We start from the raw sequence: 13,590 nt of genomic DNA on the forward strand, positions 1-13,590 counted from the left end.
CTCGTGCTGAAAAAATCCTCTTTTTGCAACTTGTTGCATAAACTACTATTGTTACACACATTTAAGCATCTTGAAAACCACAGAAAAAAACGGTATAGTTTTTTTATTTATCCTCAAAACTACTGCCTACATATTTATTAACAACAAAGTTTGACATTCTTGCCAACAGATTTTGGCAGGAATGGGTCCCTAATTTAGACAATTTTGGAATAAGAAGACAACAACGCAAAAATAATGGCAAAAGTTTTAAAAAATTATTCAAAATGTTATTGAGAGTTACAAAACTTGTTCAACTCGCTGTTTACCCCTTACCTAACATAGATCAAGCTTGATTTTTATATTTTTTTCGAACCAGTTAACAAATAAATAAATTTGTTGTTTTTTTTAAACTGTCTTGATCTATCTGTCTGTCTTGTTTAACATGTTTGGATTTGTCTAAGAGTTTTATGAGGGTTGTTAAACTCGCCAAAACTGTTTCAATTTGGTTAATATTTGTTTGAAATTGTTGAAATCTGAATAAATTAGATTTTATTTAATTAAATAGTTTAAATTAGTTTTAAATAGTTAAGAATAATTTAAATTAAATTAAAATTGTTCCAAACTATTTAAAAGTATTCGAAGTTGTTGAAAACTTGTTCATTGTGAATGAAACATCTTAAAAATTAACTTTTCAAACTGTCAAACATTTACATTGTTTAAAATTGTTTAGGCTGGTATAAATTTTATTTAAAGTTTTTTTCTTGAATTGTCGTTGTTTATTATCGCAAAAAGTTTTTGTTTTCGATAAAATTTTTGTTTTCGACAAATCTATTTATTTTTTTGAAAACGAATGATTAAATAACAACTGAACTAGTGTAAAATGCATTTTAAAACATTTTTTCCATGCAGATGTTGAAACTATGGCTTGTTTTTTCAATATTTATATTTTATTATTAGGTTTTACGCCGACTCGGTTTTGAGGTTAGAAATTTGACAGCTTGGCTGCACTGTTTACATTTTTTGCACGTGTGTCTCTGTAAAAATGTTTGTGCGTGTGCGCTTGTGACGTCACGCTGTAAAACCTAATCCCCCCCCCCCATCACTTTGACCCCGTCCACAGCTGAGGGACAAAAACTTTGAAAAATATTTGCATCGGCCATAAAAAGTTTGAAAATTATTTAAAAATTATTATAAATATTTATTTATTTATTTCGAAACTACTAAAACTATTTGAAAATAATTCCGCCATTAAAAGAAAACGGTTAAACTAAAACAAGTTCTGTCTGATACATATAAAGAAAGCAAGCAATCTATCGAGTTCAGAAATTGATTTAAGTTGAACAGAAGTTCGCCAAAATCTGTCATACCGTTTCACCTTAGAATAGTTATAAATAGTTTAAAGTGGTAAAAAATGTGTAAAACTTTGTAAAACTGTGTAAAATTGTTTTAAATTGTCAAAATTGATAAAATTGTTTGAAAATGTTTGGTATTGTTCAAAAATTTAGAAAATGTTTACAATTGTTAAAAATTATTTAAAATTATTTAAAATTGTTCAAAATTGTTTAAAATTATTTAAAATTGTTTAAAATTGTTTTAAATTGTTTACAATTGTTTAAAATTGTTTACAATTGTTTAAAATTGTTTAAAATTGTTTAAAATTGTTTAAAATTGTTTCAAATTGTTTAAAATTGTTTAAAATTGTTTAAAATTGTTTAAATTTTTTATTTTTTTTTAAATTGTTTAAAATTGTTTAAAATTGTTTAAAATTGCTTAAAATTGTATGAAATTGTTTAAAAGTGTTTAAAATTGTTGAAAATTGTTTAAAATTGTTGAAAATTGTTCTGAATTATTTAAAATTGCTTAATTTTTCTAAAATTGTTAAATTTTTTCAATTGTTTAAAATGTTTTAAAATATTTTAAAATAGTTTGAAATTGTTCAAAATTGTTTAAAATTGTTTCAAACTGCTTAAAATTATTTAAAATTGTTTAGAATTACTTAAAATTGCTTGAAATTGTTTAAAAGTGTTCAAAATTGTTTTAAATTGTTTAAAATTGTTTAAAATTGTTTAAAATTGTTTAAAATTGTTTAAAATTGTTTGAAATGGTTTAAAATTGTTTAAAATTGTTTAAAACTGTTTAATTTGTTTTAAATTGTTTTAAATTGCTTTAAATTGTTCAAAATTGTTTAAAATTGTTTAAAATTGCTTAAAATTGTTTGAAATTGTTCAAAAGTGTTTAAAATTGTTCAAAATGTGTAAAATTGTTGAAAATTGTTTTGAATTTTTGAAAATTGCTTAATTTTTAAAAAATTGTTTAAAATTGTTTAATTTTTTTTAATTGTTTAAAATGTTTTAAAATATTTTAACAGTTTGAAATTGTTCAAAATTGTTTAAAATTGTTTATTTTTTTTAAAATTGTTTAAAATGGTATACAATTGGTTAAAATTGTAGAAAATTGTGTAAAATTGTTTAAAGTTGCTTATTTCATTTTTAATTGTTTAATATTGTCTAAAATTGTTTGAAATTATTTTAAACTGTTTGGAATTGTTTAAAATCGTTAACAAAAATATTTTTTTTAGAAATGGTTTAAAGTTGTTTCAAATTGTCTAAAATTGTTTAATTGTTAAAAATTGTTTAGAATTGCTTTAAACTTTTTTTTAATTGTTTAAAACTGTTAAAAAATTAAAATTGTTTAAACTCTTTTTTTCATTGTTCAAAATTGTGTAAAATTGTTTAAAATTGTTCAAAATTGTGTAAAATTGTTCAAAATTGTTCAAAATTGTTCAACATTGTTCAAAATTGTTAAAATTGTTTAACATAGTTTGAAATCGTTGAAAATGTTTGAATCAATCTCTTTAGGAAAAAAATAGCAAAATGTATACTACACTGCACAAAAAAGGCTGAGGTCAATAATTTTTAGATTACTTTCGGATGCAAGTTAAATGCTATCATATCTAAGTATTTCTTAGAAATAACTATTCCAGATGGGACACCATTGCGCTCATCACCTCTAAACACCGTGAGAATGGTTTGCTGAAACGCATTTGCAACTCATTCCACCATATCAAAGGAAGAGAAGAAGAAAAACAACAACGCCAAAGTCATTAACGTCGGATTGTGGTCAATTAGTTACAGGTTATTGTGGGTGCGGGGGTTGATGGGTTACGCTTCGGCCAAAGGGCCCGGCCTCGTGCGCCAATTAATGAGCCATCAAAGGCCAAGATTTTTGCGGCCCACCACCAACACGCAACGCCGACTAGCGTCAAGATCAAGCAGGGTGGATGCTGCGTTTGATTCCTAAAAATGGGGATTTTTCCTCAACGAGGATGAGAGGCATCTGCAGGCAAGCGTAACTAATCTGGCATCGTTCCACCAGAACATTTTCCAAGAAGCCAGCCCCCGACAAAAATCGGAGGCAGAGGCGTGTAAATATAATAACGTAAATTATCACCTCCTGAGCGAGAGTGTGAGCTTGGACCAGCAGAGAGAGGTGTTTGTGCGTTACGGGGAAGGGGATCCTTTAAACGTCCTTTTTCTGGTCTTTTTTTCTGTTGTTTCGTCATTTCTTATGGTTCGTTAGAAGGGCCCTCTCCAGTCGGAGTTTGGACGAGGAGAACAAACGAAAGCTGACCGGCAATCGGCAGTACAAGATTGTGTGCAGACAGGACGGCATGTGGACCGCTTGTGAATTGTTCTTTGAAATAGGCTGAACGGTTAGGGTGGTTCATAACAACTGATTTTTAAGGTTTTGCAATAGTTGAGAAGACAACATCTTTCAACAGCATGAAAAAGTATTCAGGTAAATGGTTTTATAATAAAATTTTATTTTTGCATAATCAAAAATGAAGAAAAAGTTTTATGAAAATTTAGATGAACTACCCTAATCGTTCAGAAGTGCGAGAATCAGTCAAAGCCTGCACGTTATGGACACTTACATCGCATATCGGACGAAGAAGCGTTTCGGAAATCTCGATCTCGATACCGAATTCAATTGCCGAAGAGAGCCCTCAGCGGAGGCTGGACATAATCCTAGAATTAACCCTGGCTGGCCTTGCTCTCCACTTGCTTGCGGTCGGTGGTCGTTGGCGCCATATAATTTACCGCACTGAAATCAAGCTCAGCTCAGGGATGACTTGTCATTTGAATGTGATTGTGATGGATCACGTTACTCGAGAAGAGACCTGAGGATGCTGGAAGATGTTATCGCAGCAGGAGCTGCTGGTTTGAATCGTTTTTATTAAAATAAAAGTGAATTTCGAGAAGAGTCATGTAGGAAGTAGGATGGACAGGCTTTCAAAGAAAGTGAAACTATTCAATTGTATAGGTATGATTTAAGTAACGATAATTGAGTGCTTTTAAGAAATAAATCGATATCGATAGAGTCATTACCTTCTCAGAATTTGCTTCACAATACTAATTCTTATACTTCTGAATGATCAGGTAATAGGTAACGTAAACTACACTGAAATACTCTGTTAACCCTAACAAACCACCTATTTCAAAGGTAAAATTTGTTTTGAGGGACGTTGAGATTCTATTTTGAAAAAACTGATTTTAAACGTGAACAGATCAAATCTATTTGCCTTAAAAATTATAGAACTTCATATTTAAGTTATTTCTCAAATGTTAAAATCTACATATTCCATTCTACTGATCCCAATTTTGAAAAAAATAGTTTGTGCGTCTATCTTGACAGCTTGGTTCAAGGGGACCATATGTAGGTGGTAATAAATATCGCTCTGCCAATTTTAATTTATTCATAAAAAAAGTTATCAGAAACGGTTATTCTACCATTGTACATAAAAGTTATCATAGGGATTTACTATTGTCATTTTCTTAATGGCTTAGGTAGGGTCAAGAACACTGAAAAAAACAACATCTTATTCCTAATCGATTGACTAACAAGAAACGAGTGAATTGATGAAATAACATGGGGTTTACACTAACGTCTAATTCTGGCAGTTGTTTGCATGGTGTCAAATGCACACAAACAAATTAAAATCGAATTTTGAAAAATAAAAGTTAAAACCAATATTTTAAGTTGGTTGTCAAGAATTAAAAAAAATAATTCTAATACCAAGATTGAAGAGAAACTATACTGAAATCTAATTTATAGTTATTTTGTTTGATATCGTTTTGGATTTACAGGCTAAATTGGATCTAAAATAGTTTTATAAAAATGACAATTGATTGCTTGAAAATCTTTTTGAAAATTATCGATTTTAATGGATATAATATGTAATAGCTTTCCGTTGTAATGTTTCACTTATCAACCTAGCACAGTTCGCCGGAAAAACATAAATTTTCAATTCTGGGGCCAAAATATGTAATTTCAGAGGTATTTCTCCGTTGCATCCGAATTTGATCCTTAAAAATCAATCATTTTGCATCGTGAAAAAACTCTTCAAGATGATATAAAAAATATTTGGAATCAACGACGAATTTTCCACTGTTTAAAGTTGAAAATTTTTAATTATTTATTCGTTTCATGTTAAAAAATCTACTGATTTCAATGGCTTCAAGAAAGATCAACGAACTTTCAATCACCTTAATTTATTTTTTAGTTACTTTGCTAGTCATAATTGACATTCAATTTGATGTTAAAACAAGATATCGTTTGCTTGAAAATAATATAAAAAAAACTATTTGTGAATAGTAAGCTTACTCTGAACTCAAGATGTTAGGATAACTACACTGAAAAGAATCAGAAGCCAATTTCAATTGATTTTGCTCAACAGGGTTTTTAATCAATTGATAGGCTGATTTGTTCTAATTTTGACTACCTTTTAAATGTCTATCGTTAGAAAGAAGTCTATTAGTCTGAACCAACTGATTTCAGATATTTTTTACACTGAAACAATTAAAAATCAAATTTCTGTTTAGCCTACGAAGATGAAATAATACTTTCGCACTTTCAAGTTCAAAAATGTCGACTGCTTGTTCAAAAATCTAGTAGAAAAAATTAGCTGGTTTAATTGAATCAAGGTGAAATCTACTGCACTGAATTAAATTTAAATCTCAGTTCTTACTGCCTGACATAATATGATAAAAAGCTGATTGGACGATTTCGAACAAAAACTGATGAAAATAAATTTGAAGTCAGGTCAGGGAAGTGCTTTTGCAATGAAATAAATAAATATGGAATGAAATTAATTGATCAATCCATTTGTTTTTTTTCCTGCAACTATTCAGTTGGAAATGCCAATAAACAGGAGATAAATCAGCGGTTTTTTAAAGAAATTGCTAAAGCAATTTTAATTGCTTTGCTTGATAAAATTGGTTTTCAAGTGATAGTTATTTTATTTTAGTGATTTACCGTAATCTGGGGCGAATCGGGACTTAAGTCTCAATAGGGACAGCAGTTTTTAGAGCACCTAAAGCTTTTAAATTTGGAAATGGATGCACATTTTGTCTGTTCTAACCAAAACCAACCAGGAAAATCAAAATGTTGTGCTCCAACATGGTTAAAACTGCTGTCCCAATTCGCCCCTTGTGGCCCGAAATATACTAATTTATTGATAAACACGAACTGAATTCTAATTGTTTTTACTAACAATCATAGAATTGATCAACAGATCGATTTTATTATATTTTGCATTTTCAAATTAAAATCTGACAGTTAATGATTGGGGACACACTGAAATAAATCGAAACACACTCTCTAACTGTTTCGCATAACAAAACCCGGACAAATGAATTTTTGTATCCCTCAAATGAGAACGTCAATCACCGTGATTGAAACAGTTCTCTCTCACTACCGGTAGCCATTCAAAATGCAACGATTTATACCTTCTCGATGATCTATCTTTTGTGATATGCCATCAAATATCGGACCACGATATCGATCGAAATTATTGATTGTGCTAATGGTTTCCAAATTTGAGCCGCGTGCTTAATTCGGAAGCATTCCAACCGTTCCCGTTGATTGATAGACCCCGTTATAAACTTCAAACCTCCGCAATAAAAATGTGGGTGACGTTCAGACATCAATCAAAGTTGGCTATGCACCTCAAGGGGTGGGTTACGTAACGGCAAGATTTACCTCTCATCGCAGCTGCAGTGCATCAGCGTGTTGACGCGCCAGTTGAACACTTGGTACTTGGTCTCGAAGCCCAGGATCCAGAACGGGCAGGACAGGTCGTGCTGGCGGCAGCACCGGTCCGCCTTCGAGAGGCCGCCCATCTCGACGTAGTTGCGGGCGCTCCAGCCCTTGCCGCACCACTTGGTCCCGGGGACGCGCAGCATGCTGGACAGATCCCGGCGCTGTCTGTTAGGGTGTTCCCGACGTGGACCCGTAAAAAAGGTGTTGTTTTGATGACTTTTTAAGTGTGTGTGTGTTGATTAAGGATCACCGGGGAGATTAAGGATTTACAACGCACTACTGGGAAGGACATCGGGACTACAACACGAAGGTTCAGGTAGCAAACGACGAAAGCCGTGTTAAAACAAAGACAACAAGAGCTGCCCCTTAAATGTTTGGGAAACACATAAATCTTGCTTCGTCGAGGGTGTCGGACCGTCGATTTGGGATTCAACTCCTTCACTTTCACACTAATGCGCGCACGTCACCGTTCTTGCTGCTTACCTTTGCCGTCAGAAGGCCGCCGGAAGTTGTAGATTGTTAAACTAACTTTGGTTCTTTCATCGTAATTGTAACCCTCTTTTCGAGTCAAGACACGAACTCCGAAAAGGATTCCGTACAAATTCATGCAACAGATCAGCAACCAACGCGACAAGGCTAACGCCGCAACGCTCAATCTGACAGCTGGACGCCATCTTGCAAACGCTAGTCCCGCTCGCCCGGCTTACTAACCCGTTACATGATTTGCACTCCCCCCGAAACCCAACCAAAAACTAACCTTTGATCGCAGCTGCAGTGGCTGATCGTGTACGGCCGGTAATTGAACAGGTCCCACTTGGTGGTCATCCCGGGGATATTGAGCTTGCAGTAGTCGTGCTGCCGGCAGCACATGTCCGCGCGCGAGGCCCCGCCCAGGTGGTGGTACCGCTCGGCGGAGTGACCCCGGCCGCACCACTTGGTGTTTGGCGAGAGGAACCAGTCGGCGATGGCGCGTTTGTGCCTTTAGTTTGACAGTAATTTTTTCGCGCGCGCGGAATTCAACGATAAAATTACGGCATTGGTGGACGGGAGCGAGAGAGAGAGAGAAAAAACGAAAAAGAGGAGAAAAAATAATATAAATTATAAGGACAAAATCTAAACTGTTTGAATAATGGGGGGAAATTAATTACAAAAAATGGAGGGAAAAACAAACAAACCAAAGTAAAAAACCAAAAAGGGACCAAATCATACACAATCAACCAACAAAAAAATAAAAAAATAAGGAGTGACACTATAGCTATTTCAATAATGATGTTTTTGAGTTGAAGGTGGGTGCCGTAAAAAGTGGAGAGATGGAATGATTTCTTTGTCTCATTAATTGATACTTTTAGATTATTTTCAATACAATGTGATCCATGTAACAATACTGATTTAAACAATTTGGAAATTAAGAATTCAATCTATTCAACAATTTCCAATGTGAAGAAAACAATTGTTTAAAAAAGTTTTAAATATTATATAAAATTAAAAATAAATACGTTCGTTCGTTCAAAAATGACATGAAAATAATTTTAAAACCTCTTAAATCATGCTTGTTGGTTCAAACAGAAAGGAAGAATAAGAGAAAAATGAGAAAATATGAAAATGAAAAAATGATTTGATTTAAAAATTTAGTACCAAAACACTATACAAAATACCCAAAGAAGAAAAAATAAAACAAAATAAAAAGAGCAAAATTCCTCAATTTTTAAACTCCTGTTCTCTAGATCCACAAATCGTTAATCCTGGAATCATTTCTAAGAAAATTGGACGAAGAATCAATCGACGGAGTCTGTTTTTAAATTATAAATTGTTTTCAGTGTGTGCTGCACAAATGAAAACGTGTTGCTTAATGTTTATATTGAGCTCATATTTCAACTATAGTTGCTTCTGACAAAAATTTACATAGATTTTCTAGTTTAGGTAAATGTTTTCCTTCAAATTTACGAACTATTGAATTTTGAAGTTTATATGAATGTGAACCACACAATTTTCACCCTCCCTTCAACATTTTCACAAACAATCTGGGGGCAAAAAATATTGTTTCCTTAACCTTTATATTTTTTATTTACTAAAAACTTATACAATCGGTGTTTAAGTATTCTGAATAATAACCGTTAATTTCGCCTTTTTCAATCATTTTTGTTGTAGGATTTTCAAATAATATGCTCACGGGGTTTGCGAATTCTCATCTTTTGTTAAAAAATAGATAAAAAAAACCTTTCAGTTGGGATACAAACAAGTATGAATATTAAGATTAATAGATCGTACATTTCCTTTAAAAAGTGATTTAGCCTATTCCCAAATCATCATTCTTCTAAGTGGTTCTCTAAATTTTTGCATTTTTTCACAATTTATTTTTTTTCAAAAAGGTATCCACGTAATTTATGGATGGACCCTTTGCAAGTAAAAAAAATGTAAAGCTTTCCTATAATTTTCTCTTTGGAACTTTGAAAATCGGACAGTTCTAAAGAATTCTCTAAAGTTAAACTTATTAGCCTGTAATTTTCAACTGACAATTTTCATCATTAAAATCGGACCAATAGTTTTCGAGATGACTATGGTCCGTTTTTTGAAAGGTAAAATGGAGACTATCACGAAATTTTCTGATCTTTTCAATAAAATAATTAATTTAAAAAATCAAGCTTAACTTTTGAAAATGTCCAAAATCAGATATTTTCTTTTAATTTCATGTTTTAGATCAAATTATATTTTTTCAGAAAATTTTTATTGAAAGGATTAGAAAATTCCAAAAATTGTCAATTTTCAACATTGAAAATCGAACCAATAGTTTCCGAGATATCGTCAGTTTCAAATTACAGGTTAGTTAGGTGACACTTGAAAACATCATTTTCATCGATTCGAATTCGTCAAATAATTTTGCCCAGATGTTTCCTAAAAAACACTATTTAAAACAAAATCATATCTTGCACCATGACTATGGCTCAAAAGATGTATTTTTAGTCCCCAAAACATATTAAAAAAAATTTGAAGGTACGTATTTTGACAATTCAGTTCTTAGTCGTAAAAAGTTGCATAAAAAAGGATTTTTATCCACGAACCTTTTTTTCTGGAAAGTTATACGACTCATAATTATATTCTACAGTTTTGCCGAAGACACCATATCGATCAGAAAATCCCTTTTAAAAATGCAGTGTTTCAAACATTTACACACATACCCATTTTTCAGGACCAGTCCTCAAAATTATGTGAAGACATGGAAAACTAATGATGCAAAATGACTACTTTTGATACAAAATATTAAAAAATCAAGAAAAAAAAATCTTACTAAAAGTACTGCAATTAAGTTAACAATTTATTTCAAGGTGTCACCTTTCACAACTGCTGTTCTCAAATAAAATCTTGAGAAGGTGTGCAGAAAATATAATAAACTTGTGGCACCAATTTCACGTAGTTATCGCAAATTAACGCAAGATATGATAGCAAACGAAACCCCTCCGACAACCAATAAACCCTTGCAGATTGCACCAACATTTCCCACAACCAGTTTCGCGAGCAACGCAACGCTTGCTTCGTTTGAAAATCCCCATGCAACGTGCGATCTTTGTCGCGCAACACTTTTCAACGTCACGCCGTCGCATCTGCGCTCCACTTCTGCGCACAACTCGCAACAAGCGAACTGTCCGCGAAGAGCGCGCGCGCCCCAAAAAAAACAAGCAAGGAGGAATTGATACATATTTACAAATTGGCCACTCCGGTGTCCAAGTACATACGGGGAGCCTCCTCACCGGCAGTGCTGGTGAATTATGTTGAGGTTAGAGTTCAACGACAGAGTGCGAGGCAGTGCGGCCGGACGTGTTGCGACATGACCAGCCCCAGCGACTTCGAGGGGATGATAAGCGACGAAACTCGCGATTTCTAGCGCGGATGAGAGAAATTGTGCGTGCATTGGAGGTGCGTGTGTGTGTGCAAGAAGGGTGTGCAAGTGAAGGGTGCAGGTGCAATTTGCATGCTCGCGTGTTCGACAGTTCTCGTAATCTTTGTGGTTACAACACGGTTGCGGCGAAAGGGTCAGGACAAGGGTTAGTACAAAGACGGGATGACGGGATCTACGGATTAGTACGGGTACATGTACAGATAGAGAAAACAAACAAGCTCTAGCTCAATATACCTTTGCAACGTTTCTCCCGCCGTCTGCTGTTCCTGGGGATCGCTGCTCTCCAGACCGTGGGCAAGATCGCGCATCTGCGCGTGCCGCTGGTCGCACTGGTGCTTCAGTCTTCTGTAGTTCAACTGCTCGCGCAGATCTTCCGGAACATCTCCGTCACTCTCCAACCGAACGTACGTCAAATTTCGCAGTCCAAAGGCATCCTGCTGCCACGCCGCTGACTGCCCGTCCTGGAACTCCTGAACGCTGTACTGCAGATCTTCCATTTCCGGTGTTGCCACCCCGTTGTCCAGGTACTCCCGGAAGTCGTGCTCCGACACCAGCGAGTGGTGATTCCGCGGAACGCTCAGCGGCGAGCTGAAGTTACGTGCCCGGGCCACCTCGATTTCGGCGTAGAAGCGGCTCAGAAAATCAGCCACCAGCTTCTTCTGGCGCAGGTACTCGCAGTCCATCAGCTGACCGTCGCTGGTGTAAATCATCTGGATGAAGCTCCGCCCGTCCGACAACTGCCACAGGCTGAGTGATTTGCTGGGGGAAGGAAGCAGGACGAGATAAAAAGGTTGCTGATTAGTCGAATGTTTACTGAGTGGCGCCACGCAGCATTTTTTTGCGTCTTATCAACGCTGAAGAGTAGATAAAGCTGCAGAAGGTGACGGAAATTTCGCGAATCGAACCCACTTTGTAGGTCAAGTTTAGCGACTTGCGTGAGCTCATTGACTTAAAGCGAATGAAGGAAGTGCGTTCGGGTGAACGTAACCTGTTTGCGGTAATTGATATCGGTGACGCACCCTTTCTCTTGAATATATCTTGAACATAGTATGAACACAGAATGTATTGGATAGTATTTGATTTTATCTATATGCAGTTTTCAGTTTTGGTTCTTCATTCTTTATTTTCTAAATATATTTAGTGCGAACTCTTTTGGAAAAGTGACGAATGACCTCTCTTGGTTAAAGTCATGTTAATAAAATAAACAACAACAACTTTTGGAATGTTCAATATTCTAGTAATGTCAAATGTCAACAAAATTACTTTCGAATTACAGAAACAAAAAAAACTTTGTTCCCCATTAGTGATGGAACAATCTTCATCAAAAGAAAATCTTTTGACGCCCGTCAAGAGAAAAAATCTCGCACACGAAAGATCGGTTAAAAGAAATTCAAAAAATCATCATCATCATTTTTTTTACGATTATTTCATGCCTACTTCCCATTATAACTAGTTTGTTCAGCAGGTCTGCAAAATGTCATATTTTATATCATTATTGGGATGTAACAAAAATGACCTTTTGGCGAGCATTTAGCGGCTTGTTCCGATGAGCTTACTGATATATTTTCGATAAGATTTTTTCGCTAAATCCAAATTGCCCTATATGTTCTGTGTTCTGTTGGAATACATAAATTATTATCTATTCTATATCTTCTGAGAAAGCTACATTTTTTGTGATGCTATACATCAGAATTTCATAAAAATTCAAAATATTTTTAAACAAGAAAAAGCATGGTTTTCAAAATATTTTAGATTGTTTTCAGTCAGTATCTTCATTAAACTTTTGATGTTTTTTGTAACAAAAAAATTACCTCCTGTTTTTTTGACTAATTTTCGGGAGGGCGACATCAACTTTGAAAATTATTTGCAAAATTTCCCATATGCAAAAACAGCAAGCTGAGAAAAGCGCTTTTGAAGTTTGTCCCATACATAAGGCTACGCGTTAAGTTTTCGTGAAAAAACTGGATTTCCTCTTGATTTCTAGAACAACGTACTGGATGCTATAGGCTTTTCTGAAAGAGCACACGATTTTGAACCAAACTACATTATTAACTCAAAAACGATGAAAATGCATATGGGACATTTATGCGATCATGGGCAGTATAGTAATATTGAATGTTTGGCCCTTTTGAAATGTTAGTCTTGATTTAAAATTTTGAAAATATTGTTTTCGAAAAGATCGGAAAATTTCAACATTTAAAATCGAACCATTAGTTGCTGAGATATCGACATTAGAAAATGATGGTTTGTTTGGGTGAGACTGAGAAAACATAAATTTTCCTGTTTTTAAACACTTGCATGGAAATATCTCAGCAACTAAGGGTCGTATCAACAAAGTTCAAAAAAGCAAAACATAGAGAACTTTCTCTGCTTTTCAAAAATATTTTTTTCAAAAGTGGACAAACATGTGCACCAATTTAAAAAAAATTAAAAACTGCGACTATTTTCGAAAAAGTTACCTAAAATTGCTAGGTATAACTTGAAAACTGTACACTTTATGACAATTTCAGTTAAGTACTTTTTGATTGCAAATTCGATTTTTCATCGAAAAATAAAAAAATAAAAAAAATTTTGCGACCAATATTTCGATTTTTTGAAAAAAATCAGTATTGATA

At 34.0% G+C, this 13,590-nt stretch overlaps 1 protein-coding gene across 3 annotated transcripts in view; it reads right to left on the reverse strand.

Moving 5' to 3' along the window:
- LOC6043500 overlaps nucleotides 1-13,590 on the reverse strand; it is a 44,907-nt gene that overhangs the window by 11,505 nt on the left and 19,812 nt on the right. Inside the window, exons 3-5 of one of the 3 annotated variants that reach the window (XM_038254745.1) lie at nucleotides 11,210-11,734; nucleotides 7,838-8,059; nucleotides 7,021-7,245 (exon numbers count right to left, since the gene is read on the reverse strand). In XM_038254745.1, the coding sequence (XP_038110673.1) occupies nucleotides 7,021-7,245; nucleotides 7,838-8,059; nucleotides 11,210-11,734 (972 nt within the window). The remainder of the gene's footprint in view (nucleotides 1-7,020; nucleotides 7,246-7,837; nucleotides 8,060-11,209; nucleotides 11,735-13,590) is intronic. The other 2 variants (XM_038254742.1, XM_038254743.1) reach the window with 2 other exon arrangements.

This window comes from Culex quinquefasciatus, chromosome 2 (assembly GCF_015732765.1).
Source record: "Culex quinquefasciatus strain JHB chromosome 2, VPISU_Cqui_1.0_pri_paternal, whole genome shotgun sequence".
In the NCBI taxonomy this organism is placed as follows: domain Eukaryota; kingdom Metazoa; phylum Arthropoda; class Insecta; order Diptera; family Culicidae; genus Culex; species Culex quinquefasciatus.